Genomic DNA, 26,944 nt, shown 5'->3' with positions numbered 1-26,944 from the left:
TTATTCCAATCATCCTTGTTTTCAATTTGCTTTTAAAAACCAAAAGGCAAATATTTTTATATCTGAAAAAAGTTTATTCAGATTTTCCCTTTCCCATATTGTTTGTGATATGACTCTTTCTCCTGAGGAGGCAGTTAAAGCAGAAGCTGTACCCCCAAGACATGGTCTCCTTTTCTATCAATACTTGCCTTGTCAACAGTAATAAAGAGAAAAATTAATACGTTTTACCCACAGTTCGCTTGTTACGGTTTCGAACTCTCTTTACACAGTGTATATTGCCACGCCCATCTATTTTACCTGATGAAAATCAGTTAAAAATTTTATTTTGTTATGAAGGTATTGTTAAGTCTGGTGTAGACTTCAAGCCAAATCATTACGTTCCCCTTGTTCCAGGTTGCAACTTTCTTAAGCGAAAGTTGCATTTTCGTATTTCAGCATGCAAAAAGCAGAAAACTGCCCTTCGTAATTCTTCTTTTAAAGTTCAAACGAAACTTGAGTTTAGCCCTTTGAATAAACAAATATATCTGAACAAATACATGGGTTGAGGTGTATATATCATGTCACATGTATGTACATTTCATCTTCATTATTCTGATCTTTCCATATTCTTATTGTTTTTGTTATGATTGTGTTTTATTTTGCTGTCCATGGCCGGTGTGATCATTTGAATCACCTAGTCATGCTGATGAAGCCTGATATTGGCAGAAACAGCAAGAGTTTATAAATATTGAAATATATTCACAATTGTCTCACTTTATTGTAGTTAATCCCTGTTAATTTTAGTGCTTTTATCTATCTAAAATAAGATGTGTAAGACGGGGAGTTGATTCTTATAAAAAATGTTCTGAGGAGATTTTCTTATAGCTTAGCGTTTCTTTTTGCCAATTTTATTAATAACTAGATAAATCGGAAGACAATTTTCAGCGATTTTTGTACCCGCTTACAGCACCCCCAGGCCCCCAGCTGCTAAATTCAAGACTAATTCAAAATATTGCTGCGCAGCAGCAATATTTTAACTAAGTCTTGAAAAAGTCTGGATCCGCCCCTGCATATATGTCTAATATGGAAGATTTCTTCATAAAAAGCATCAGAAACTTTTTTCATGTGGATTACTTTTACATTAACAGAAATTAAAAATTTGAAGATAAACTTTTGCGATTTTGTCATTCATTAGTTTTCAAATTTTTCGCTGGAAATTTTTAAGGTTTAAAACCCATGTCTCACAGTAACTTTTTCGTTCTTATCCTAATGTTAATACATAAGCTATGCAACAACTTTTGCAGGAAAATAAAAACACATCAAGAGAAAAAGTTTGTTAATAAAATATTATAAACTAGTCGTTAGCCTGTGGAAAATCCACGGGTTCGCCCATCCTTTTTATACCGCATTGCGTGCTTTTCGCTATTGCACAGCTAAGCTACCATTTTGCATGACAGACAGACAGACGTATACGGGTATTATAATATAGATTAGTTTCAAACCGATTAGTCCCTGCAGTCATTTTGGTGTCAGCGGTATGAAAAACTATGCTAAAACTATACCAAGTAAAAGTCCTATTACTTCAGCAAAAATTGAAATAATGACTTGAAACTTAGTATTACATGTTTTTAGACCAGTTTGATGAAATGAACCCAAAATTTTTTTTGTACTACTTTCATAGTTTCTGAGTTCTTAATTTTCGCCATTTTTTGACAGCATATCAATTTTGACAAGCCATGTGTACAGAAAACATTCAAGTGATTCTCAGGATTAAAAATAATTCAAACAGATAAAATGTGTCCTAGGTTTAGGACCAAATACCTTATCTATTTGCTTTGCAGAAGTAACAATAGGCTTTATCTTTATCATAAATCCTGTGAATGTTGGTTTATGAAAAAGATATTATACCCTTAATGCTATAAGTGCTCCACTGGATTTGTAACACATTACACTAAGTGTCCTCCATGTGAAACAGTTTACACTTTACTAAGTCTTAACCTGACGAGTAGGTCTTCCCACTTCAAGAGAATATTACTTCTGGCTATACTTTCCCAAATTTTGTTATTTCATAAAAGAAAACTGAAAATCTACAAAATTATTTATATATATATGCAGAAATTTATTTATGAAATATAGGTTTCAGTTTGTTGTGGAAACATGTTTACCAACATGCGATGTCTTGCATACCTAACTAGCTATATACTCAAGTCTTGAATGTTCACTGTTATGGGAGGTCCAAATAACTACCTAGCTATTCTTATTTAAAATGACAGAATGCCTTGGAAAATCTTTTGTGCAGCTCGCTACATTAAAGTAATATATTTAGCTTTTGTACTCTATCACTTAATTATTTAATAACAAAATGCGCCCTGGAGTGCTGGCATGGTACTGGCTAGGTAGCTTAAAATCACAAAATAAATATTATCCAGATGTGACCATCCCTCATCATCAGACATCGGAAAGGCGTTTCTGTTCTTTACTTCTCATTGTGGGGTACCTCAAATTCTTGTAAATCCAATGAAAAAAAATTAAATAAGAATTCCTCTTCTTTCCCTTGGACTACTCATGGCATTTTTTTGCATGTCTTTAGTTTCAAGCCACGATCCCTGAGCTTCCAACCGCGTCTCAGTCACAAGTTTCAGCGCTAACCAAAATGACGGACAACGTCGAGGAACTCTGGGTAATTTTGAAAAAATGTGGTTCTGCCTTATGATTTTCAGATATTTGCTGCTGATATCAGCATATTTTGGCCCTCGGGTGCCACACCTCCGTATATATAGGAGTTAATTATCTTTAATTAATTTTTAGTTCCAATTATTAAAGTAAAGATAAGTTCAATCTTAGACATACAGTAGTGGACAAGTATAAGGCTTTTTTTTGCAAACAGACATAAGAGAGGCTTGTCTTTTGTCTGTTTACAAAAGAAACACACAAATATTGCACAACAAGTTCTTCATGCAGTGCACTTCCGTGTTAACTGGATATGGAAAATTTAATACTTTTCCTTCTTTGCGTGAAACCTTTGAGACATTATGAACTTGACATGGTAGTCTATCTAACCCAATTTTTACCAGCATCACGCTTTCCAAACATGCAGTGAAACAAAAGCAGAGTAATTATCAGAAAATTTTAAAACGTTTCATTAAAGAATGATTAACTTGTCCTAAAGCAATTGTTTATCTACTGGCAATATTAAGGTTTCAATAAAATTTAATCTAACTGACCAGTACCTGAACTACTTATTTATTATTATTATTAATTATTATTATTGAATTTCCGCGCCCGAAGGCGTAGGAAATTCTTTAAAACCGTCGTTTTTTCTTTCGGAGCATTTTTTGAGAAAAAATCGACCCTGGGATTTCACGTTGGTCCGTCACGGATGTAAACTTCGTACCCAAGCTCCTTAACTACTGTTGACGCTTCAGGCCAAAATTGGTATTTGTTTTCGACAAAATTTGACACAGTTAACAAAAAAAGTATGCTGAACATAATGGTGACATAATAATTTTGATTTTTGCCACCTTAAATGTCATTTTAGGCCAAAATTGGTCCAAAAATTAAAACTACTTTATTTTCAACAAAAATTGGCAAAGTTAACAAAAAAAGTATGCTGAACATAATGGTGACATCAAAATTTTGATTTTTGTCACCTAAATGCTATTTTAGGCCAAAATTGGTCCAAAAATTAAAACCACTTCATTTTCGGCTAAATCTGGCACAGTTAACAAATAAAGTATGCTGAAAATGATATGATGGTACAAAAGTTTGGTTTTTGTCACCTAAATGTCATTTCAGGCCAAAATTTATCCAAAAATTAAAACTGCTTTATTTTCGACAAAAATTGACACAGTTAATAAAAAAAGTATGCTGAAAATGATGGTCACATCAAAATTTTGATTTTTTGTCAACTAATGCCGTTTAAGACCATAAACGTTTCAATCGCAAGACTTTCAACCATGAATAATAGGCTGTATTTTTTGTTAGCAATTTCTTTTAAAATGTGAGTTTATTATGACACGTTTCATTTTGTTTGCGTTTGTTCTAAGATATAATGTCACTGATGGGCTTTATCTTCAGAGGTTCATGCACCAAACCCCTTCAAATGTTTAGCACAATAACACAACGAATTAGCAGGTTTTCATCAAATATTTTGGTAGCGCGCGGAAATTCTTAGAGCCCCCAGGGCTTCTTGTTATTATTAATATTATTATTATTAATATTATTATTATTAATATTATTATTATTAATATTATTATTATTAATATTATTATTATTAATATTATTATTATTAATATTATTATTATTAATATTATTATTATTAATATTATTTTATTATTATTATTATTATTATTATTATTATTATTATTATTATTATTATTATTATTATTATTATTATTATTATTATTATTATTATTATTCTGAATATTTATACAGGATATAGCCACTTCAGTGTTGGAAACACTGTTATCAATGTGGGTCCTGTGTTCGGAATGTATACATTAAGTATACACCAGCAATACCTACCCGATTTCTCTCACGTGGCATGGGTTGACCGGTAGCTGTGGTTAAGACACTTGCTGTGGTAAAGACACTTGCTAATAGTTTACTTAGTTGAGCATAAAAGTATATGAAGTACAAATTTGCTGTCTTAATCCTTTAAATAACTATCAGAGCTAACAATATTATTTAATAAAGTTCAAACTTTCCTGCTTGCTCACCTTCAACGCACGCTACTTTTTATTTACGATCTTCAAAACGAATACGAGGCTGTTATAATATGTACCCCATGACGTAGAGATTTGTACAGAAAAAATTAAATCTGATGTTTTTTTTAATCCAAGCACAAAATTAACCGAAGTAATAATTTTACCCCCATTTACAAACGAGACAAAAACTAAACAAATTGTTTATACGCGCAAGTGCCACCAAGTCTGGAAATTTTTTAAAGACCTCTGTACATTGTAATGACTTAGTGCGTGTCAAAAAATAAAAAAATGAAAAATGAATGAAAAAAAGCAAGAAGAATAAAATAAGAATATTGTTTATTATTTTTTCCTCCAAGAAGGAAAATTAATTTTAAACAGTTTGCTAAATGAAACGAACATAGCAAAGTTTTCTTCGTTTCGCATGCTGAGTAAACGTGTTTCAAAATCGATCGTGAGAATAGGCCTTAAGGCAAAATTTGCGCGGGAGATTTTTTATACAGTGTTTACCGAAACAGATATGTTTCTTCATTTCGTGATTTTACAATGTCTTGGTGTGCTGCCGTTAGTTGTGAGAATAACAGTAAAAAGAACAAAGACAAAAGCTTTTCTCGCTTCCTACTGAACCAAGCGTAAGAATTGCTTGGGTTGGGCAATCAGCAGGAAAAATCTTCCAAATAATGAATTCTTATGTTCTGGTCATTTTGACGAGGAGAAAAATTTTGACCTAAGTTGAGAAATGCAGAACAGACTGTACTACACAAATAGACCTGTTAAACGACGTCTCCTAAAAGGCGCGGTACCATCGCGTTTCCCCCACAAGCAACAAAAAGAAAAGGCGCGACCAACTTCAAAGAAGAGAGCTGAAAAAAGGATTCAAAACGAGGTATATTGTTATTACTCCTAGTATTAACATATCTTTCTTTTTCCGCGTTCTTCGAAACGACAAAAGAATATGGAGTGGATGCTGTTGTTACGACTGTTTCATTTTTTTTGCAATGCTTGTTTTAAAGGTTGTTGAAGCAGCGTTTCAAGAGACTTCTATAAATGAAGAGACTAGCAATTCCTTAGCTGTCAACTTTGACAGCATGAATGAAAGATTTTCGTTAGGCGTGCAAACAAAAAAGAAAAAGTATCAACAAAAGGTCGCGGAAGTCAATATAAAAACCCGTTATTACGTAACATTGGTGTTCAAGCTGAGCCTGAGGTTGTTAATTCCTTGTGTCAAACAGAACAAAAAGTAACATCGTTGGTTTTTCAGGATTCTGTGTGCCAAACAGAAAGTGTTTTTTCTACAGGTGGGGTCAAATCTTTTTTTTTTTTTTGTTAACGTTCTATACTATTAAAAGTAGAGAGCTATTCGTTTTACTTGTTACTTCCTGCAGAAGGCCACGACGATAGTGATGATAGTGATGATTACACAAAGGACGATGATGAAGCAGAGGAGGAACATATGCTTAATCCTGTAGTCAACAGTTCCATCGTGTTAAACAACCCAAGGGAAGTAGAAGACTTTCTCAGCTGCCTGGGTGTTAAAACAACTTTTAAGTTAAACTCCAAAGGTCAATCTTCCATGATAGACATTCACGACAAAACCTTTGTTGAAAATGATATCAGCGATGAGAATGAGTGGTAACTTGGTCAAATAGTCTGGAATTTTATCTGGTCTAATCTGCACTTAAAACGTCTTTATATTTAGATCAGAAAAAAGATACCCCGATTTCAGCTTCCACTTTTCCGATTGTTCTGACAGGGAAACAGAAGATACCGAATCAGATTGTGCAAGTGAAAATAGCGCACCTCTATCAACAAATAAACCCTTGCACGAGGAAAAGGTGCTTTTGGTTTACGAAGGGAAACTTCAACAGTTGATGCATTATTGCATAAAATGTGGTGCTTGCTTAGATCAATCTTGTACATCTGAAGTTCAAAACACAGAAAGTCAATTAACTCTAACGTTTATTTGTTCAAAAGGTATGGATTTAATTTATTATTGTAAAGTAGTGAATCATAGAGATCATTCTGCAAGGTCCAGCACCTAAATTCTGCTCTTAACTTCTCAGGATGTGAATAAACTGGTCTACACAGCCTTCGCTGAACTGCACCAGAGATGCTGGTAATCTTTTGATCGCTGCTGCTGCTGCTGCATAGTTATCTTCAATATCATTCAACAAAATCTCGAAATTTGCTAATTTACTAAATCTAAAGTTCATATAAAAACCAATGTACTTTCTATATCGCTCAAATTTTATTTTTCCTGAACTCGACCATGCATGGACGAAGGAACAGAACGGACTTGTTAAAATTATTAAAGATTCAGGAAAAGATTTAAAGCTTGCTGTTGATGGTCAGTGCGATTCGTCTGGGCATAATGCCACATACAACACTGTGTCTGCTATGCATGTTGACAGCAACAAAATAGTAAATTTCAACATTGTCCACGTTAAGGTTAGTATGTGAGTGCTACAGTAACGAATGTCTAGGAAATTATATTATATTATAGTATAATATCTCTTTTAGGAAGTTTCTAGTTCTCAGGCAATGGAAAAAGAAGCATTTATCCGTTGCATTAATACCATTCAAAACTGTTTCAATCTGCAAAGTTCCCTAGTATCAACAGATAAGCACGCGTCAATTAAGGTCATGAGGACAGATCCACGGTAATTTGTTATGTTTTGTTAAGGTGCGTCGCGGTTAAAACACTTTGTCAATGTCAAAATTCTAACAATTCTTTATTAATAAACCCAGGTTCAACAAAATTCATCATCAATTCGATCCATGGCATATTGGAAAAGGAATTCTTAAAAAACTTGTAAAGGAATACAAAACAAAAGGTGCCTAAATCAGCTAGTTTTTTTCGGTGATACGGTTTATGTTGAGTTTTTAATTTAATTTTTTTCTTAGATTCAAACGTCCTAGGAAAATGGGCACCAGCTATCGTTAATCACCTTTACTTGTCCATAGCAACATGCAGGGGGAATGGCCAGGCGCTGGTAGAAAGGTTCCAGTCATTAGTACATCATTGCGTAAATAAGCACTCTTTCCCGCATAATAAATACTATAAAAAGTGTGACCATGATACATTGCCTGACGATGACGTGCGAAGAAAAGAATGGCTTATCATTGGCTCGCAGGCACACCCAAAGTTAATAAAAATAGTTACCGAGCCAGAATCGATGAAAGATCCTGAGAAAATAACTGAACCAGTTCATACAACTACGCTTGAGGTATACCATTCTCTCAAAATCCAATATCTTCCAAAAAGCACCTTTTACCATATGCAGAAAATGTTAGCCGGAACACAGTTTGCCGCACTCGATCATAATCACAATATTAATCGTGGTCAGACAAGTTTAATTTTACATTTTTTCAAACTTGGTTCCCAATAACTTATATTTTGTTCCACAACAGTTATGGTCTTTATTGGAAACCAAGCTTAAATCAAGGAAGTCAAAGGAAGTTGGTTGTCTTAAATTTTCTTTCCTAGAAATGCGCTATAGGTGAAGAAGGGGAGATAAAACCATTATACTTTGTGGCATATTCAAAGCCAACAAAACGATTTGTGGCCAAGGTGGTAAAAGAAGAGAAAAATTACAACTACTTATCGAACATTATAAAACACATTACTGCCCGCGCTAACGAAAAAAAGAAGAAAGCAAGAAGGACCGACAAAAGCGTCAGCTGGAACTTAAAGTTGCACCAGAAGAAAGGCCTTCTCGCGACGAAATTCACTAGAGAGCGCTAAAATATAAGAATATAGAATTGTGAAATATAACTCGTTTTTATTTCACAGCAAAAGCCTATAACTTGATAATTTGATTTAATAAAAAACACTTCAAAAATCAAGTTAAATTTAAAGATGTTCAAACGTAATAAGAACAATTTTGTCCTGAATTATGTAAAAATAAAAACACATTTAAGGTATGCTAAAACTTAGATGTTCTTAAAAAAAGCTGAATTATTCTTAAAATCCAATTAAAAATGTTAGGAAATAAGTTTCGAAAGCATCTACTAAGAATCTGGGGGTGTAGTGTTTTTACTCGCCTTGCGCGTCTGGGTTTCTATTCAAATGTCTACGTCAAATGCATAATTACGCATATTAAATTATTTACCCAGTCTTTTTTATGTGCATGTTATTTAAAAAGTTGAGCGCTGTGTTTCAACATGGCCAAGAATATATTTCTGTTATGTTGACACAAGATAAAGCTGGCGAACTTTGAAGACAGGTTTGTTTGCTTTTTCTACAATATTGTTTGATAATGAAGTTTTATTTTTTTAGCAGACACTATCTTTAAATTCTTTCTCAAAAGAATTTTTAACAAAGTAAGTCTTTCGGATAATTCCATTTTAATTTTTTTAATATACTTTTTATGATAGTTTTATTGTATCTGGAGACAATTTACCAATAAACTCTTTTATTTGATACGTCTATCTCAGCGTGAACGGAGTGGTTAAGAATTGGAAAATGCATTTATAGCCACCTATAAATGCATTTTCCAATAAATTTACCTATCAAAAATTACAATTTCAAAAGACTTTGAATAAAAAAATAGTCGGTTTGCCCGTCCCTTATTTACCGCAGATTGTGTCTCTCGCTACTGCAGTTACATTTTGCGTGACAGACGCATTTGGGTATTTTATAGATATGGCTTATTCACCTGCATATGTCACACATGTTAGCAAGAGAAGCGTCTTTCCTTACCTAAGCACCCAAAAGTCAAAAGTAGCATTATTCTCTTACAAATAATTTACTTCCTGACTCTCACCCTAACCACGTTTTGATCGATTTTTCAAAAAAATTAGTTAGCTAAAGATTTGTGGCAATTGTCACGTTGTAGGTAGCTACCGGTCCTCCAATGTCTCAATGTTGTGTAACAAAGTTTGTCATCATTATGACACAAAAATATAGGGTTTTTTTAACGTTTGCGAATCCGAAAAACGGGTATATAACATAAATTTCTTACTGTTTTTCTTTGTAACTTGTACCCTGTTGCAATTCATCATGAAAGGTATATTAAACAAAGGATTGGATTCTCAATATTCATCTGATTAAAAATACAAAGAGAGTATCTGTCCATTTGATTGTGATTTGGCAACAAACATAAAAAAAACATGGGATGAGCCTCAGGGTTCAGTGACCGATGAAAATGTGTGCGTAAAAAACATATTTTTTTTTTAGGATTTAGTATATTTAATACTGAAAGTCAAAAATTCTAAGATTTAGTATAAAAACAAACAAAAAAGAGAAACTTACTGATTTTAAAGCATCTATCAAGTTCACTTCGATGACGTCTGTTTGTACATTGTCAAACTCGTTTTTTCGAAATAATAGTGCAACTTCTGGCTCTGAAGAAACTGGGTGAGAGAACCTTTCAGCTATTCCTTCCAGGTGATCAATCGGAGTCTCAATTACTGGTTCTCCACAAGTTAGTGCAGCAGCTAGAAATTTCTTCATAGCAATAACATTTGACTGATCCAGGGAACTATTTCAAAAAACAAAGCTATATATACATTTTATTAGGAAAGATTTGAGTGACAGTACCTTAAAAAAGAAACCACCTAATTTACTGTCCACTCAATTTAACTTCCTACTTTTCTCACATTCCTTCCATTTTCCTGACACTTTTTGACTAAATTTTCTGACATCTCCTTTATTTTTGCAGCTGTTTCTGGTTAATAATAAAGGTTCTTAAATGATTTTTTACTCTGTTCTATTAATTATATTATTTCTATCAACTTACATCTTTAACATGTAAATTTAATAGAACATAAATTATATAAAAGCAAAAATCAAGAAAGTAAATAAACATTCATACTCAAGGAGAAGGAGAATCATTCATAATTAAGGAAAGTGACTCAAATTTAAGGTCACAACACATTTAGTTTCCATATAACCATTCATATTGCAGACATTGGAAGAAAATCATTAGCTAAAGGTTGCAAAAAACATTAAGGGATAAAAAATAATAATTTACAAGTGCAGAAATTATTCAAGTGGTCAAAAGATCATTTAAGGTGGACTATGCCACAGAGCTTCAGCTTAAAATTTAGAAAGTAGTTCCGTCTGTGTATTTTTGCACAGAGAGTACTTGCACATGGCTTAAAACTAAAAAAAACATGACCAGTATAACAACAGAGCTAATGCCAGTGAAGAAAAATTAAATGTTTTCTAAGGACTATTATTTTTAACACCATTACAAGGACTCAAAAACTACTACATAATACTGCAAAAGCTACTATCTTTATCCAATATCAGCTACAACACTAAGGTATAACTATCACCATCAAAATTATACTCTACATTAAATTCTGAAGTTGTTAATCCTTTCATAAATTTCTGACAGTAAAATTTACTTTGATGTCAATGATACTGTTGTGTAATGTTCAAAGCTTCACTACATTCATATTATTTTCGAAGCAGATGTAAGTTGTTGGTTGCGCATATGGACTTTTATCCCATGGGATCTTACACATTTTCTGATTTATCATCTTACCTAACACTGTAATTATTGTGTGTTTTCTTATAGTTGTGTGTTTTATTGATGTAAAAGTGTTCATTTAAGATGTGTTTTTTTTGCTTCCTGCCCACAATGAATTCAAGTCAAATTCAATAATAAAGGTATTTGTGTTATTTTCGTAGTTAGTATTTGCTAAAGTATGACAAAATACTACAAAAAGATGTTTTAAATTTTTTTTTTTAAAATGGTTCCAGTTCCAGGGCTTTCATTACTGATATTATGCATGCTACTTTGAGATTGTGTTCTTAATCTACTTCCCAGCAATTTTCAAAAACTTATAAAAAAATCGATTTGAGTAAGGAAAGGGTTCTACGCGCTTGCTGCAATTACCAATTCAGCAAGTTAAGAATAAGAAACCACAAAATAAAAATGTAAACAGAACTACACACAGGTTTTTTATGAGGGTCAAATTCTTTAAAAACTAAAGACTTTTCTAGGCCTTGCTTATTATAAAAATTAGTTTCGCAAAAAGAAAGTTAAAGAAGGTTGCTTCGGAATGGTGCAAGCAAGAACATGTGATTGTTACAGCAGAAAAAGTTGCATTGCAGTTTCTCATTCACTGTCGGTAAATGTTTGTGGATTGGTGTAAAAAAGTTCATTATTTCCAAAATTTTCATCATTTTAAAAAAATTCATTTTATTTACAATAAACCATTTCGCAGTTATTTTTAGCATTTTCTCACCAATGACTGAACCCTTTTCTGCACCAAGGAGGGGTAGCACTTAAAGAAAGACATGACTTTGCTTGCAGAATGGTTTGCAAAATCCATGTGACATGATTTTCTAGTATCACAAAAGAGAACAAAAGCTGTGGTAAGGAACCATAAAATATTTGTATATGCAATTTGTATATTTTGTATCAAAAACTACTGATATAAATAGATCTTTTGTATAAATTGAAATATTCATTTTTGGTATGCTTTATGGAATTTTTGGTATACGTCATGGAAATATCTTTTTAAAAGGTTAGAACCAAGGCATTTTTGAATTATTACCAGCTTTCATACAGCGCTGTCTGGCCACTAGTAAAGCGCTTGTTTGGATAATGGTAACGAACAAGAAGAAAATACAACATTGGTACCAGCGGGAAACAGGCTTAATTCCACACATTGGAAAATTCTTAGAAGCAAGTTCCATCACAGTTCACTGCCTGGAATTTAAACCAAATACATGAAAATCGTGAAAGAAGTCATTAATTAAATATTGTAACTAGTGGTGGCACAAACAATATTTAATGCAAATTAAATTACGAAAAGTTGAACGGTTACTAATAACGATACTTGACCTTACAACATTAACAACGCTAATGATGGATAATAAAAACCATTATATATTTAAAATAATATTCCATAACTGTCAAAGTTTGACAAACAAATTTTTTACTTATTAATTTCCGCCAGCGAAGGCGGAATCTTTAAAATCGCCTGAGGAGATAGAGAGATAGGGAGATAGAGAGATAGATAGATAGAGACAGCGCAGCTAGGCTGGACGCCAGAAACTTATCCAGGCTAAAGATTTTTTTCTGAGAACGAGGCTAAAATGAGTTTTAAGTAATAAGAATCCTAACAGTGCAACAGGTTGTTTTATTATCCAATGAACAATACTTTATTTTAAAGTTTATTTGCTATCGAAAGTTAAAGCTCGTGCAGTGTAGCATAATGAAGATCGTCTTATAATGCGCCATCTTTGATGTTACGTCATTTCTTTCTGTACAATTTTTCAAGCACGTAGACTAAAGCTATATTCAGCAGAACTAATTAATTATTCATGTATTTATTTTTATTTTTTGAGTTGTATTTTAACATTGCAGGTTAGTTAAGGCCAGGATACACTTGTATAATACCATTAAATATATTCTATAATACAGTTATAATTTTTCTACAATATACTAATAATTTGTTAAAATATCGTTATAATTTCATTTAATTTCATAACATTGTTGCCACAACAACGCTAGCAGATAATAGATCTATTGTCACACAAACAAAAGGCATTCAAAACCAGATCACCAACAATATTATTAAAATCAAACTCGTTTGATTTTATTCAAATATTATAGCCATGCAGCAAATTATGAGGTTATGACGCACATGTAAGGTGTTGAAATTATACATATTATAGCTATATTATAAGAAATTATAAGAAATTATAACTCTATTTTAAACATATTTTAAGAAATTATATTGATATTATAAGTTATATTTCAGTGATATTGTACAAGTGTATCAGGCCCTTTACAATAATAATTGAGAATACTCAATGATTTGTTTACCCCATAATTCTCCGTTCAACAACTTCAAATTTTAAAATCTTTTAGGCTAATGGCGAAAATCTTCAAGCCCCTGGGCTTCTTGTTCCCATTCACACCTAACGTTAAAACATGTTTAAAAGTCGTTTTAAAAGACCATGCTTTATATCTACCCGTTCATACCACAGTAAGACTTGTTCTGACCAGAGAATATTTCTCACACCCTTTAAAGAGGCTTTAAGTCAGAAATTTTGAGCATAATGAATTCTATTTTTGATTGTGTCAAATGTATTTTGAAAGTTTAGGTGTGAACTTTAGGTGTACATGTATAACCGAGTTTTAATGAAAACCAGTTTAGGTAACAATAATTTAAATTAAACTAGTTTTATTAGATGTCAATGGGGTATTGTTTCATTTTAGTTATATTTTAAATTTATTTCCACAAAAGATGACTATAAAAATATTGTTTTTATATTATATAAAGCTTAAATTAAAAAATTACAAAAACGTTACTCAACGGAACATAAATATTGCCATATATTATTTTATCAATATTTATAATAATTAGTGCAGCCCCAAATAAAAACAATTGATTAAATCGGCTCACGAAACAATATTAAGTCAATGATAAGTGGTATAAAGCTTTCTTATATCGTTCTCTGACTTCACATTTCGCTTATCCTAATTCTTAAATTTTGTATTGAGAGAGTTAAAATATTTGTATTTTTTCAGGCAAATTTGATTTTTTAGTGATTTTGCTTGGTCAAAAACAAATTTTTCCTTGAGAGGATCACTTCAAAAAGCAATTTAAAAATTGTTCATTAAAAAAACACAAAATGGTTACTCACACGGCTCTGACGTACTGCCTAGAAAAAAAGAAATTTTTGTAAAATTTTGTCTACAAAATACTTGTTGAAATTTATTGAGGTTAACCATCACAATGCTTGATACGAATGTATGCTTATTGACAGCAGGCCTATCAATAAGGGCAGAGCGATTGCACTTGCTCACGCAAAGGCTCACCAAATTCCACAAAATTTTGTCTGGCTGAGCAATATCAATTCATCTCACATGGAAATCAATGTTATCTTTCTTATTATTTGCATAAAAAAACTAAAATATATCAAAAAGACAAGATAAAATAGATAAAAAAAACATTTTGTAATAAAATATTTGTTTATAAACTTCATTCACTTCATTCACTTTCAATCTTACTCATCTCAAGTACTCCAGGTTATTGAAGTACTTCTGTTAGCATCAGCAAAGCATATTCAATATTCAATTTGTTTTGCATGACAGTTATGCTGACTGGCTATCAGTAAGTTAATTTTATTTTATTTAAAAAGGTCAGAGTAATATGAAGTTCTAAATTTACTAGGAAACAGTAATATAAAAAAGGAATTCACAACATTCTAAAAATGTGGCTATGCTTTAGGTTCAGCTGGCTAACATTTATACCAAAAGACATGCCAAAAATAAGCAATATTTTAACTTTTTTGTCACACTACCACTCCCAATACCATTCTTTATAACTGTGTTAGCTACGATTTTATGACACTGCTAGTAAAAAGCTGTAAAAAGTCAACATTTTGTTGATTCATTCTTCAAACTTGCATGTAAACACCCAGCATCCCGAAATTTGCTCATAACTAATCTCGTTTTCATGTTATTCTGCATTTTCGCATGCATATTTCGCTGAACAAAATGAATATAGAAATAGGTTTATTTAGAAAAGCTTTCACTGACAAAATAAAACATTGATTTGCGCGTGAAATTATTCAAATGCCTAAATAAGTCTACATTTCTGATGGGGTTGGCATATGCAATCGCACAGCTCTCACAAAAAGGTGTAGACGGATTAAAAAAATCAATAGAAAAGAACTGCCAAAGCAAGTTTGAAGCATTTTGACATATAATGTGGCAATGCATACTACGATACAGTAAGAGATAGAAATTATTGCATGATTTAAAGTTTCTTTTCTTGTGATATTATTCCAATATGTAGCGCAAACAACGTTTAGATACAAAAAGAATAAGGTAACCAGTTTTAAATTTACAGCACGCTAACCTCGCCTTTTGCTTCCCAAATGTGCTGTATTTCCATAGTAAAAGCTTTCAAACATATGCTTGAAACATAATTCCCAACCCCCCTTAATAGTGTCACTTCTATTTTGGGCTGGTTAATACACTGATACTTATTTTGAACAATATCATAAGCCGATGATTATCGCATTTAAAAACAATACTTGTGCAATAATTTTAACCTCATTTTTCATGTTACTTCTGCCTAAGTTGCTTAACTGCTAACGTTTATTCCCTCTAAAATTCCTTGCAGCTGTTTTGATATCATGAAAGTCTTCTGCAGAAGTTTCTTCTTATAACACTCTAACGTGTATTTCTGTTTGTTTAGACTAGACCTAAATATATTATCAATTAAAAGATACTGTCTTGTGCCGGTTTTACACTGGCGACGATTGATACTTCCAGTTCAAAGACACTGATTGATACTCGAAATAGATCGATACTCGACACAAAGTAATTTTGAAACTGAAGATACACAGGTTCACATCAAACGTCACACAGCGTGTGGGGCAACAGACACCTTCATCACTTCCTCACCAGAGACTTGGTCGCTATCATCACACCAGGTCGGCCCTGGTTGACCAAGGTAAGAGGCATTTTCCTTCCCTTACTTCAAGCGTGGGTTTCAAGTGACCAACAGTGCCAACTAGTCTGAAAATTCAAGCGGAGACATTGTCTCACTAAAGTGAATAACACATGTTAGGTGAAACCACTCCAGTTTCTTCTTGTTCTCAAGTTTCTGTGAACATGAACTTTAGTGAAGAACAATTCAACACACTGATAGCCACTTTAAAGGGTGGCAATCCACCAGCTGCGCCAGATACACCGGCTCCCTCCACACCAACACCTAAAAATGATCCTGCAGTCCTAGGACCGATTCGACAATGCACCATAGGAACAGATAAAATGCGGAAACTCAACTTATTCAACGAATGGGTGGAAGATGCAGAAAACAGGATGGGCTATATTGGAGTCACACAGGACAAAGAAAAGATCATCCTCCTGAAAACACGGGGAGGGCCAGAAACGGTGGAACTCATCCGTACAGAGAAATCCAACCTAAACGCCAGACCGGCAATGGTTGGAGAACGCGAACCAACATGACCAGATGAGCCAAAGTGAGATAGATGAAATGATTGAAACACTTCAAGTCATGAAACTCAGGAAAGCGGGGCGATACAGCAATCGAAAAAACGAAACAAAGCCCTGCAACAGATGCAGCGCAGAACATCAAACAGGAAGATGCCCAGAAAATGGGAAAACATGTTTAAATTGTGGGGGAAAGAACCATTTTGCTAGGGCACCAGCATGTCCGAACAAAAGGTTAGTCAAAAAGATCTCATCTGACTACATTGCAACACTATAGGGAGAAACAAGTCTGGAACCAGAGGAAGCGAAACCAGTCAGGAAGATACAAACCCCACCAGGCAGATGGGTAAATGTGAAAATTGGGGGAACGCCTCAAACACTGTATGCAGACACTGGCAACGAATACACCATCATCACCCCCAAACACTATACAGCCGCCATGGGAGCACTGGAGGAAGCTGACATCATCCTTCATGCTTGGGGCTCACCTGAAGATCTCAACATCACAGGTATGGTAAACACAACTATCGAGAATGACAAAGGAACCATTGTTAACAGCAAGGTATACATTGTGGACGGATTCAAACCGGAGCCACTACTCGGTGACAGGGACGCCGAACGTTTAAGGTTCATCACCTTCAACAAGGACGGAGGTGTCCCGCCTGCCACCCCGGTCAGACGAATCCCACATCTGATCAGAGAAAACATGGGAATACAAGTTGAGACACACCCACCAGAAACACAACCAGATTCTAAAGAGATTGAGAAGATACAGAAACTCGTCGACGATAGAGAGGTCTAGTCTTCGACGTCCACAAAGTGGGATGCCTTAACACAGACCCAATCCATCTGAAATACAGAGAGGATTATGAACCCAGACAACCACCTTTTTACAATGTCCACATCCATTATCAAGAGGAAGTTAGCAAACTCCTCAGCTTCTTGAGGGCACAAGGGGTGATCACCGATGTTGACCCTCAAAAGCTATGATTGTGTCATGAACGTGGTCATTACAGACAAAAAAACAATGTTCATCCAAACTCGGATGAACATTGATAACACCCCTTGAAACCCAGGAATGACACGCACACGATTCCACGTTCAGACGCCGCAGGAAATCCACCATAACCTAAAGAAAGCAAAGGTCTTTAGCGAAATGGACATGGGATGGGGATACCACCAGCTAAACCTAGATGAGGAGTCAAAGGAGAAGAGTGTCTTCCAAACCCATGAAGGCCTACACCGAATGGAACGCCTCTACTTTGGACCAACGGCAGCAAGTGGCATCTTGCACAACGAGGTCAGGAAGGCGTTCGCAGGACTTTGGGGAGTCGCCACCATACAAGACAACATCGTAGTATTTGGCAGAGATTAGAGGATCTTTTTCAAAATCCCAGAGCATTCCTTGAGCGCTGTAAAGAGAACGGGCAGTACTGAAAACCTGAAAAATCTACATTCGGCCAGCCACGGGTCAAATGGTTTGGTCGAGATTTCCATTCAAACAAAGTTAGCGCAGACGCCCATAAAATTCAGAAAATCAAAGACGGTGGAGATGTGAGATCATTCCAAATGGTCTGTCAATACAACGCCAAGTTTACCTTTCACAACGAACTCCACCGCACATACGAGGAGGTAACAGCACCACTCAGAAAGTTACTGAAGAAAGGGGAAAAGTTTAGATGGACAGAAATAGAAGACACCTCCTATCATCAGCTCATACAGATACTGAACAACCCAGCCACACTCCAACCATATGATCCCAAGCGGAATACCCACATCGTGGCTGAGTCATCCGAGGTAGGAATACAGGCAAGCCTCTACCAAGAGAGACCAGAAGACAATTTATGGGCACCAACTGACCAAATTAGCCGTACCCTCACAGACGTTGAGCGAAAGTATAGCCCAATTGAAAGAGAAAGTCTGGGTCTATGTTGGGCGATGAAGCAGCTACGTTACTACGTCGTTGAAAGCGAATTCACAGCCTGGACAGACCACCAGCCACTTATGTCCATCTACAACAATCCACAGAAACCTGCATCCCGCCCCATCGGCAACTACAGGGATAGAATCCAGGATTTATGCTTCAGGATGAGATACCTTAAAGGAAAGGAAATGCCATGCAATTACGGGAGCAGACGACACCCTAACCCCATCTGGGATTTGATATTGGCAACACCACCCTTGTCCGCAAAATAACCAATCTGAGCAACTCCCCAATGCAGTTGACATCACTATGATACAGAAAGTTGCAAACAACGACCCGAAATACCAGGAGCTGTTTGACTCGTTGAACAATGGAAAAGCACCACTGAGCTCGCAAATCAACCGGGGAATATACGAGCTTAGCACATCCGGAAGATTAACAATGAGAGGCGAAAGAATATACATACCAGACGCATCGGAGGAACCAGGAGTACCCAATATCAGAACAAAGCTTCTCGACATAGCACACGAAGGACACCCTGGAGAGACGATGATGAAACGATTTATGCGATCACAAGTGTGGTTCCCTGAATGGATAAGGACATCAAGGAAGTTGTGCGCGGATGTCTGGCTTGCCAAGCCTCCACAGAAACAAAACATAGAGACCCGAATACCCCTTCACCAGTAGCAGAGGAGCTATGGCAGAAGCTCTCAGCAGATCATTGGGCACTAACTGCAGACGGCTTCCACCTCCTGGTAGTAATCGACGAGCCATCACGATACCCTGAGGTGGCTGTTGTCAAGGGAACGGGAGCAGAACATAACATCCAAGCGTTTGACGACATATTCTCAAGACATGGATACTGTCAACGCCTGAAGACAGACAACAGGCCTCCATTCAATGGAAAAGAACACCATCTCCTCCAAGAATACTTTAAATGGGCAGGAATCAAACACGAACCTACCATCAGTGCAGAAGACCCAGAGGCGAACAGCCTGGCAGAGGCATTTATGAAGGTATGCCGCAAGGTATGGCATACAGCCATCATTGAACAAAAAAATCTAAGAGCAGAACTCAACAAGACATTGCAACTGTATCGAGCAACTCCGCATCCAACCACAGGAAAAGCACCAGCTGAGCTACTCTTTGGTAGACAATTTCATACCCGCCTCCCTCGCGCAACCAAGATCGTCAAATGAAAGGACATAGAAGAGGCAAAGCAACAAGACCAAACGATGAAGTCCAAACAATCGCGTAAAGATGACAAACGATATGTGAAACCACACGCATTCCACGTTAATGATGTCGTCCTGTTAAAACAACAAAGCAATAAGTCGAAACCACCATACGATCCAGAGCTTTACATCTTCACCAATGTAAACGATCACCAAATAACTGCTACACGACAAGGAAAATATGTTACACAAGATGCACAAAAGTGGAAGGCCTTTTCAAGACGAAAAAAACCAACCTACAACAACCAAAAATCCACTGCTGCCCACACCAATGGGAGTTGAAAGACACAGATGTGGTGACACCAGCCGCTGCAACAGAACACCAAGCATGTATCGAAACCCTTCCGTCACCAGTTCCAGCGGTACCTGCACCAGCCCCTGCAAATCAGGTAGCACCTGCGCCCACCAGTCCAGAACAAACTGATTTTGTCCAACAATCAACCAGACCATGAAATGGCCCCCAGAGATTCGCCGACATGAACTTATAGATACTTATAGATCTTTTTTTCTTCTTTCTGTTTTCTTCGGACATGTACAAGCAATGTGCATGTGTAACACTCTAACGTGTATTTCTGTTTGTTTAGACTAGACCTAAATATATTATGAACTAATAAGATACTGTCTTGTGTAGGTTTTACACTTCTCCTAAAGTACTACAAGAAGGGTGTACTCGTGTATGTATTTTAACTGGATATGCCAGATATATTTGCCAACAGGTTGGCATGTTTATACCCGTATCCCTCGAACTCTTGATGGGAGGTATCAACAAAGACAACCTGTTTAACGAAAACAAAAACTACATAAAAACAAAACTGAAAAATGCTGCCTTTTCATCTTAATATTCCTGCAACAATAAGCCAGAGAAGCCTGAGGATCTTCCTGCTAATAAGTTTAAGAGATCTAGGAGGTTTAGGAGATCTTATGAATTGTGATGATAATATAATACAGAAAGCTGATAAAGAAAACACAATAGTATTGTTGAACAAAGATAGTTACATTGTAGCCGTTGAATCCATTCTCAATGTTGAAACAAAATTCGCTAAATTGAACATTCCTACTGGTAAGGACACTAATTATATGTAATTAATACGGAAAATAAGTTGAGAAATTCTTATAGATCTTTGTTTAATAATAACAAGACGATATGCAATAATATTTGTTACGCACTGCGCAGTTACACAAATTGATTTGTGAAATCTTCTTGAACGAAAAGTTCCTCGAAATTTCAATTTTCGTTGGGTCAGTCTGGAGTAAACTGACTGACAGGAAGAAGAAAGACCACAAGCCTCACCTAAAATTTTCAGTAATTCAGTAACCCAAAAAAAAAAAGTATAAGAAAGTCACTGAGTGAGAAAAAGCAAAAAAAAAATATATACGAGTAAATCTTAATTGTTCGAAAAAAGAGTTAGTTAAAAAATGTAGTTAAATCTAAGTCTGTAGTTAAAAAATATATTACCAGAATCCTCTGCACTTATGGCGCAGAGACAAATAACAAGAACGGAATCGAAAATTTACGTTCTTTCGAAGTGTTTCCAAAATAATATTTCTCTATGTTGGCATGTCATTGGCGAAGCGAAAATAATTTTGTTCTTGTCATTATTTATATATGGTGGAGCGTCTTTGTTCTTCTCTCACGTATTGTTGTGGAAATTTTATTTTTCGCAGACTATTTTCCAGGCATTTGGGGAGACCTTAATGCTGCCTACATTCACTTTTGAAAACTTTGGTGGAAACCACCTCAACTTTACCAGTTAGTTAAATAAAGCTTTGGAACACTCATCTTATCTTTTTAAAAATAAAATAAATAAATTTAAAAAGTAAAAATAGTTACCAAGATGAGATTCGAACACCCGACTACTCCCATGTCGGTGCTCAGAGAGGCAAAAATTTCCATTCTTGTAGGGCACATTTGCGTTTTAATACAAGCTCGCGAGCTTATAATTATATCAATAAAACTACATACAAGAAATTTTGTCCCAGTGGGTCCTAGTGTTTTGTATTTGTCCTGGTATTCTGTATGGTCTAGTCAAAGTACATCCTGTGTTAATGGTGTAAAGATTCTTCCTATTGTTTCTGCTATTGATACTCCCATGTACAGCCTTGCAAAGTTTTTTTTGTACCTAAGCTTGTAAGTCTCACTAAAGGCTGGTTTTAACTTGTTTGGATCGGACCGGATCAGACCGAGATCAAATTATAATGTGGTCCAGATCCATGTAAAAAAAGAGCAGGAATTTTCATTTAAAAAAATGTAAATAAATATGGCTGCAATAAACATTAGAACCCTGCTGGTTTTGATAATTTTAAAAAGGTGCATTCAAAGAAGAAAGTTAAGAAATAAATACAAAAAAAGATGGTGGCTAAGAAAAATTTTCCAAGAAAGAAAACAGAAGGGAGAATACCATCCATTAATTAAAGATCTACGTTTCTTTGATCACGAGTATTTCTTTAAACAATTTCGCATCTTACCTGGAAAATACGAAAAACTTCTATCTTATGTTACGCCATTGATTTCTAAATCGAATCTAAGACGTGAAAGCATATTTGCTGATCAACGTTTGTGCATAACTTTAAGATATCCAGTGACTGAAGATGCAAAATTTACCATAGCAAGCAGTTATCGCGTGGAACGTACAACAGTTGGTAGAATTATAAGCGAAACATGCAATGCCATATGGGAAAAGTTGTTTGGAGCGGGACAGTTGTAATGTCCATCAATGGAATGGAAAAAAAATAGCTACAAAATTCGAGAAACTTTGGTAGTTCCCTAACTGTGCTGGCGTGGCCGCCAAAGTGACTTGGGTGTATTTTCAAGCAGAAATATTGAGTATGCAATTAATGAAAATCTATTTGAGCTCCCCCAACCAAGATATTTTCGTGGATATGATAAGGTGAATTTTCCTTAAGTTTTCGTTAAAGATGAAGCATTTCCTTTAAAGATCAACTTAGCTAAACCTTAATCCATAATTTATTAAATGATGGAAGGCGTATATTTAACTACAGGCTATCAAGAGCTATAGGCGAGTAATAGAAAATACATTTGGCATATGCGCATCCAGATTTTGAATCTTTCGCAAATCATGATTGGCACTGTAAAAGACATTACAGAAATAACAAAAGCAACAGTAGCCTTGCATAACTTTAATGGATGATGGGAAAATTTATTGCCTATCTGGCTTTGGTGATTTTGTTACAAATAGGATGCTAAAAGAGGGTAGTTGGAGAGATGAAGAGAATTTTCAAAGAGCGTTATTAGAAATTGAAAGAGTGTCTTCAAACAATTTTACTTTGGAGGCTAAGGAAGTTCGTGATAGTTTTTATGACATTAAGTGTTTTATGACAAACGTTGGATGTGTTTCCTGGCAAGAAAATGTAGTGAATTCCACGGTAGGCATACTTGACTCATTAGTAAATATTTTTTACATTTATATTTAGAAAATACAAAGTAGCATAAAATATCTTTCTCGTAGAGCACAGTCTACATTAAAAACAATGCACACAGTTCTCAATAATTCCTGAACCTTTTTATATTTTATAACCAAACAATGCTCTTCTGATTTTGTTCTTTTGTTTTGTTTAAATATGAAAAAGGCTTTTCTTTCGTAAGACTTGAGTGGTATCTTACTCAAATGTTATGTTTAAGAAACTTTGTCTTTTTTATATAACAAACAAGTCATACTTATATTAACAAAATTTTGAAGAACAGTTGCAGTATATATTACATATATTGTTTTTACTTTTCCAATTTTATATCAAACAACACATGTTGGATTTTAATTTGTGCCAACGTATTTTTTCTCTCGTCTATACCTCTTATCTAGTAAATTTAAACAAAATAATTTATTTCCGTCTTCCACTGGCTTCTCTTTTTGTGATGGTTGTTGTCTAATTCACAAGGAATTCCACAAGAAAATAACATACGTCCTACAATCACACACGTAAATCTATTTCAGAGAATTTGCATGCGCATTTTTTATTATCTCTCGTTTATGATATTATTTTGATATGTTTGTGATGTATGTGATATTATCTTGAAGAGTGTTAAAGAAGCCAAGGGAAAGTACAGGCCCCGTCGAAAAGTCTGGAAGTTGAAGGAAGAGATTGTAGCAAGACAATTTAGTGCAAAAGTTCACCAGTTAGCCCACAATGGTCAATGCGATAGTGACAATGTTGAAAGTACTTGGACTACTTTGAAGAATTGTCTTCTAGAAGCTTCTGATGATACCTGTGGGTGGACGAAAGGACCAGCTAGACATAGACAGACCTGGTGGTGGAATAATGAGGTTGACCAGTGTATAAAGGAAAAGAGGAAACTTTGGAAACAGTGGAAGTCAGGTGGTAGTAAAAATATTTACTTAGAAGCTAAGTGTCGCGCTCGTACATCAGTGTATAAGGCAAAATCAGAAGCAGAGAGAAACAGATTTGCAGATGTGTTAAGAAGGGAAGACCAGCGCAATGAGGTATTCAAGATAGCAAAGCAAATGAAGAAGACTAATCAAGATGTTGTAGGTGAAAAGTGTATACGTAATGATGAAGGTGTTTTGGCTAGCACAGAAGAGGAGAAAAGGGTAGCTTGGAAGAATCATTATCAGAGGTTGCTTAACACTGAGTTTGATTGGGACGAGGATAATTTGTCTGATGATGATGTTGTAGAAGGGCCAGCTATGCAGATCAAGACAGAATGGGTAGTGGAGGCTATTAGGGAATTGAAGATTGGAAAGGCTGCAGGAGTATCAGGTATTGTTGCAGAGATGGTAAAAGCATCTGGATATATTGGAGTTGAGCTTATTACAAGTCTTGCTAACCAGATTATAAAGGATGGTGCTATTCCGAGTGAGTGGCAGTCGAGTGTAATAGTGAATTGTTTCAAGGGCAAGGGTGATGCATTAGAAAGGGGTATCTATAGAGGTTTGAAGTTGGTTGATTAAGTAATGAAAGTTATTGAAAGAGTGATTGATAAGTTACTTAGAGAAAGAATTGATATAGATAAGATGCAATTTGGTTTTGTTCCAGGGCGTGGCACTACAGATGCAATATTTTTACTCAGACAGCTTCAGGAAAAGTATTTAGGAAAAAGAAAGAATCTCTATTTTGCTCTTGTAGATTTAGAGAAAGCTTTTGATAGAGTGCCACGTAAAGTTATTTGGTGGGCTATGAGAAAATTAGGTGTGGATGAGTGGCTAGTTACGATGGTACAGTCTATGTACAGCAATGCTAGAAGTCGTGTCAGGATTAACGATTCACTTAGTGATGAATTTAGTGTAAATGTTGGTGTACATCAGGGTTCTGTACTTAGTCCTTTGTTGTTTATTCTAGTCTTGGAAGCGCTGTCGATGGAGTTCAGAACAGGTTGTCCATGGGAGTTATTGTATGCAGATGATTTGGTTCTCATAGCAGAGTCGATGGAAGAATTTGTTAAAAGTTTGAGAAGTGGAAGAAAGGACTAGAAGAGAAAGGGATAAAGGTAAACACAGCAAAGTCTAAAGTCATGATTAGTAGCATTGCAGCCAAGTGTGACCTTGTAGTTGGAAAGTGGCCTTGTGAAGTTTGCAGGAAAGGGGTTGGTAGTAACTCAATTTTTTGTCAGTTGTGTTCTATTGGTAACGCTGTTGCAAGTTGGTAATGTTTTTTTAGCAGAACCAGATCTTGATGCTTTCTCCCTTTTTGACAATTTTTTTTCAATAATTATCTCTGGGTCTGTTCCATTCTTTTTTCAAGGTGTCCACTAAGAATAAAATATAAATAAATATATTAACTAGCTAGCTTTTACCAATCTTGTAGCAAAAAAACCCTCTATTATTAAAATGGAATGAATAATACTTCATGGAATGAATAATACTAATGAATAATACTTATCTCTCCAACATGCATCTTTTTTATTTAAATCCTTGTAATCCTTTAAATTAGGATATTAGAGGGTGGGATATGAAGGCATTAAATTAAACTACCACTATCAACATAGGATGTATCAATATGTAAACGAACATAAATTACATAAATTAAACGGACTATCATTTCAATCATTAAATTTATTTTTTTGATAATGCATCCAACTAAATATCTTTTTTATTGTTTTAGCGCACATGCTGTGGTGTGTTTCTATTGCCATACGCAAGAAAAGCGTGGAAACTTGAAGGATCAAACAAACAAGGACACAGCCTTCACCTCAAAAGGATTTTCAAATTGGAAGAATGCTCTTGATAGTTTCCGAGGTCAACAAAGCTCATCATGCCACAAAACCGCTTCCTCGTACCACTTGGTTCTACCACACTGTGCAGACGTTGGCGAGTTGATGGACAACATTCTCACCGACCAGAGACAGGTTGAACGAAAGTACCTCCTTGATGTCATTAGATGTTTACGCTACCTTGGCCGACAAGGCATTGCTCTTCAAGAAGACGATAACAATGACAACTTCACCCAACTTCTTTATCTCCTCGGAAGTAGAGATTTAAGCGTAATGGATCATATCAATGGAAAAATTGGACATAAGTACAATCACCATGATGTGCAAAATGAACTCTTGAATTTGATGGCTTCTCAAGTATTGCGGAAAAAGTTAGATACCGTTCGAGAGCGCAGGTTTTATTCTATGATGGCAGATGAAGGCACTGATGTAAGTAATGCCGAACAACTTTCGTTTTGTGTACGATCAGCGAATGACGATTTAAATGTGAATGAAGATTTCTTGGGCTTTTATAAAGTTGACAATACTCGAAGCGCAACTATCATCAAGGCCATCAAAGATATTTTGCTGAGGTGCTCATTGAACCTATCTGATTGTCGAGGCCAAACCTATGACGGGGCAAGCAACATGATGGGAAAACGTTCAGGTGTTTCTGCCATTATCAAAGAGGAGCAGCCAAAAGCCATCGCGACCCATTGCCAAGGACATTCCTTAAGCCTTGCTGTCAAATCGATGACTAAAGAGTGTCAGATCCTCCGAGATACAATGGGAACTGCCGGTGAAATTTGTGTTTTAGTGAAGTATTCACCGAAACGGGAGAACATGCTGGGTAAGCTGACTGCAAATGTTGAAGGAACCCTAGGAACTGATAAACATGCAGGAAAGCTGGATAAGCTGAGTACAACAAGGTGGACAATTCGGGCGAACTGTTTCAAGAAGATCATCGAAAACTACGAACCACTGATGGCGTTGTGGAACGAGAG

At 35.4% G+C, this 26,944-nt stretch overlaps 1 protein-coding gene across 1 annotated transcript in view; it reads right to left on the bottom strand.

Annotated features, from left to right (window-relative positions):
• LOC130641600 (uncharacterized) overlaps positions 1-26,944 on the bottom strand; it is a 50,707-nt gene that overhangs the window by 10,873 nt on the left and 12,890 nt on the right. Inside the window, exon 2 of the mRNA XM_057448470.1 lies at positions 9,937-10,165. Coding sequence (XP_057304453.1) covers positions 9,937-10,165 — 229 coding nt within the window. The remainder of the gene's footprint in view (positions 1-9,936; positions 10,166-26,944) is intronic.

This window comes from Hydractinia symbiolongicarpus, chromosome 4 (assembly GCF_029227915.1).
Source record: "Hydractinia symbiolongicarpus strain clone_291-10 chromosome 4, HSymV2.1, whole genome shotgun sequence".
In the NCBI taxonomy this organism is placed as follows: Eukaryota; Metazoa; Cnidaria; class Hydrozoa; order Anthoathecata; family Hydractiniidae; genus Hydractinia; species Hydractinia symbiolongicarpus.
Note: the sequence above shows the minus strand (reverse complement) of the source record. Positions and strands in the feature narration are given on the sequence as shown.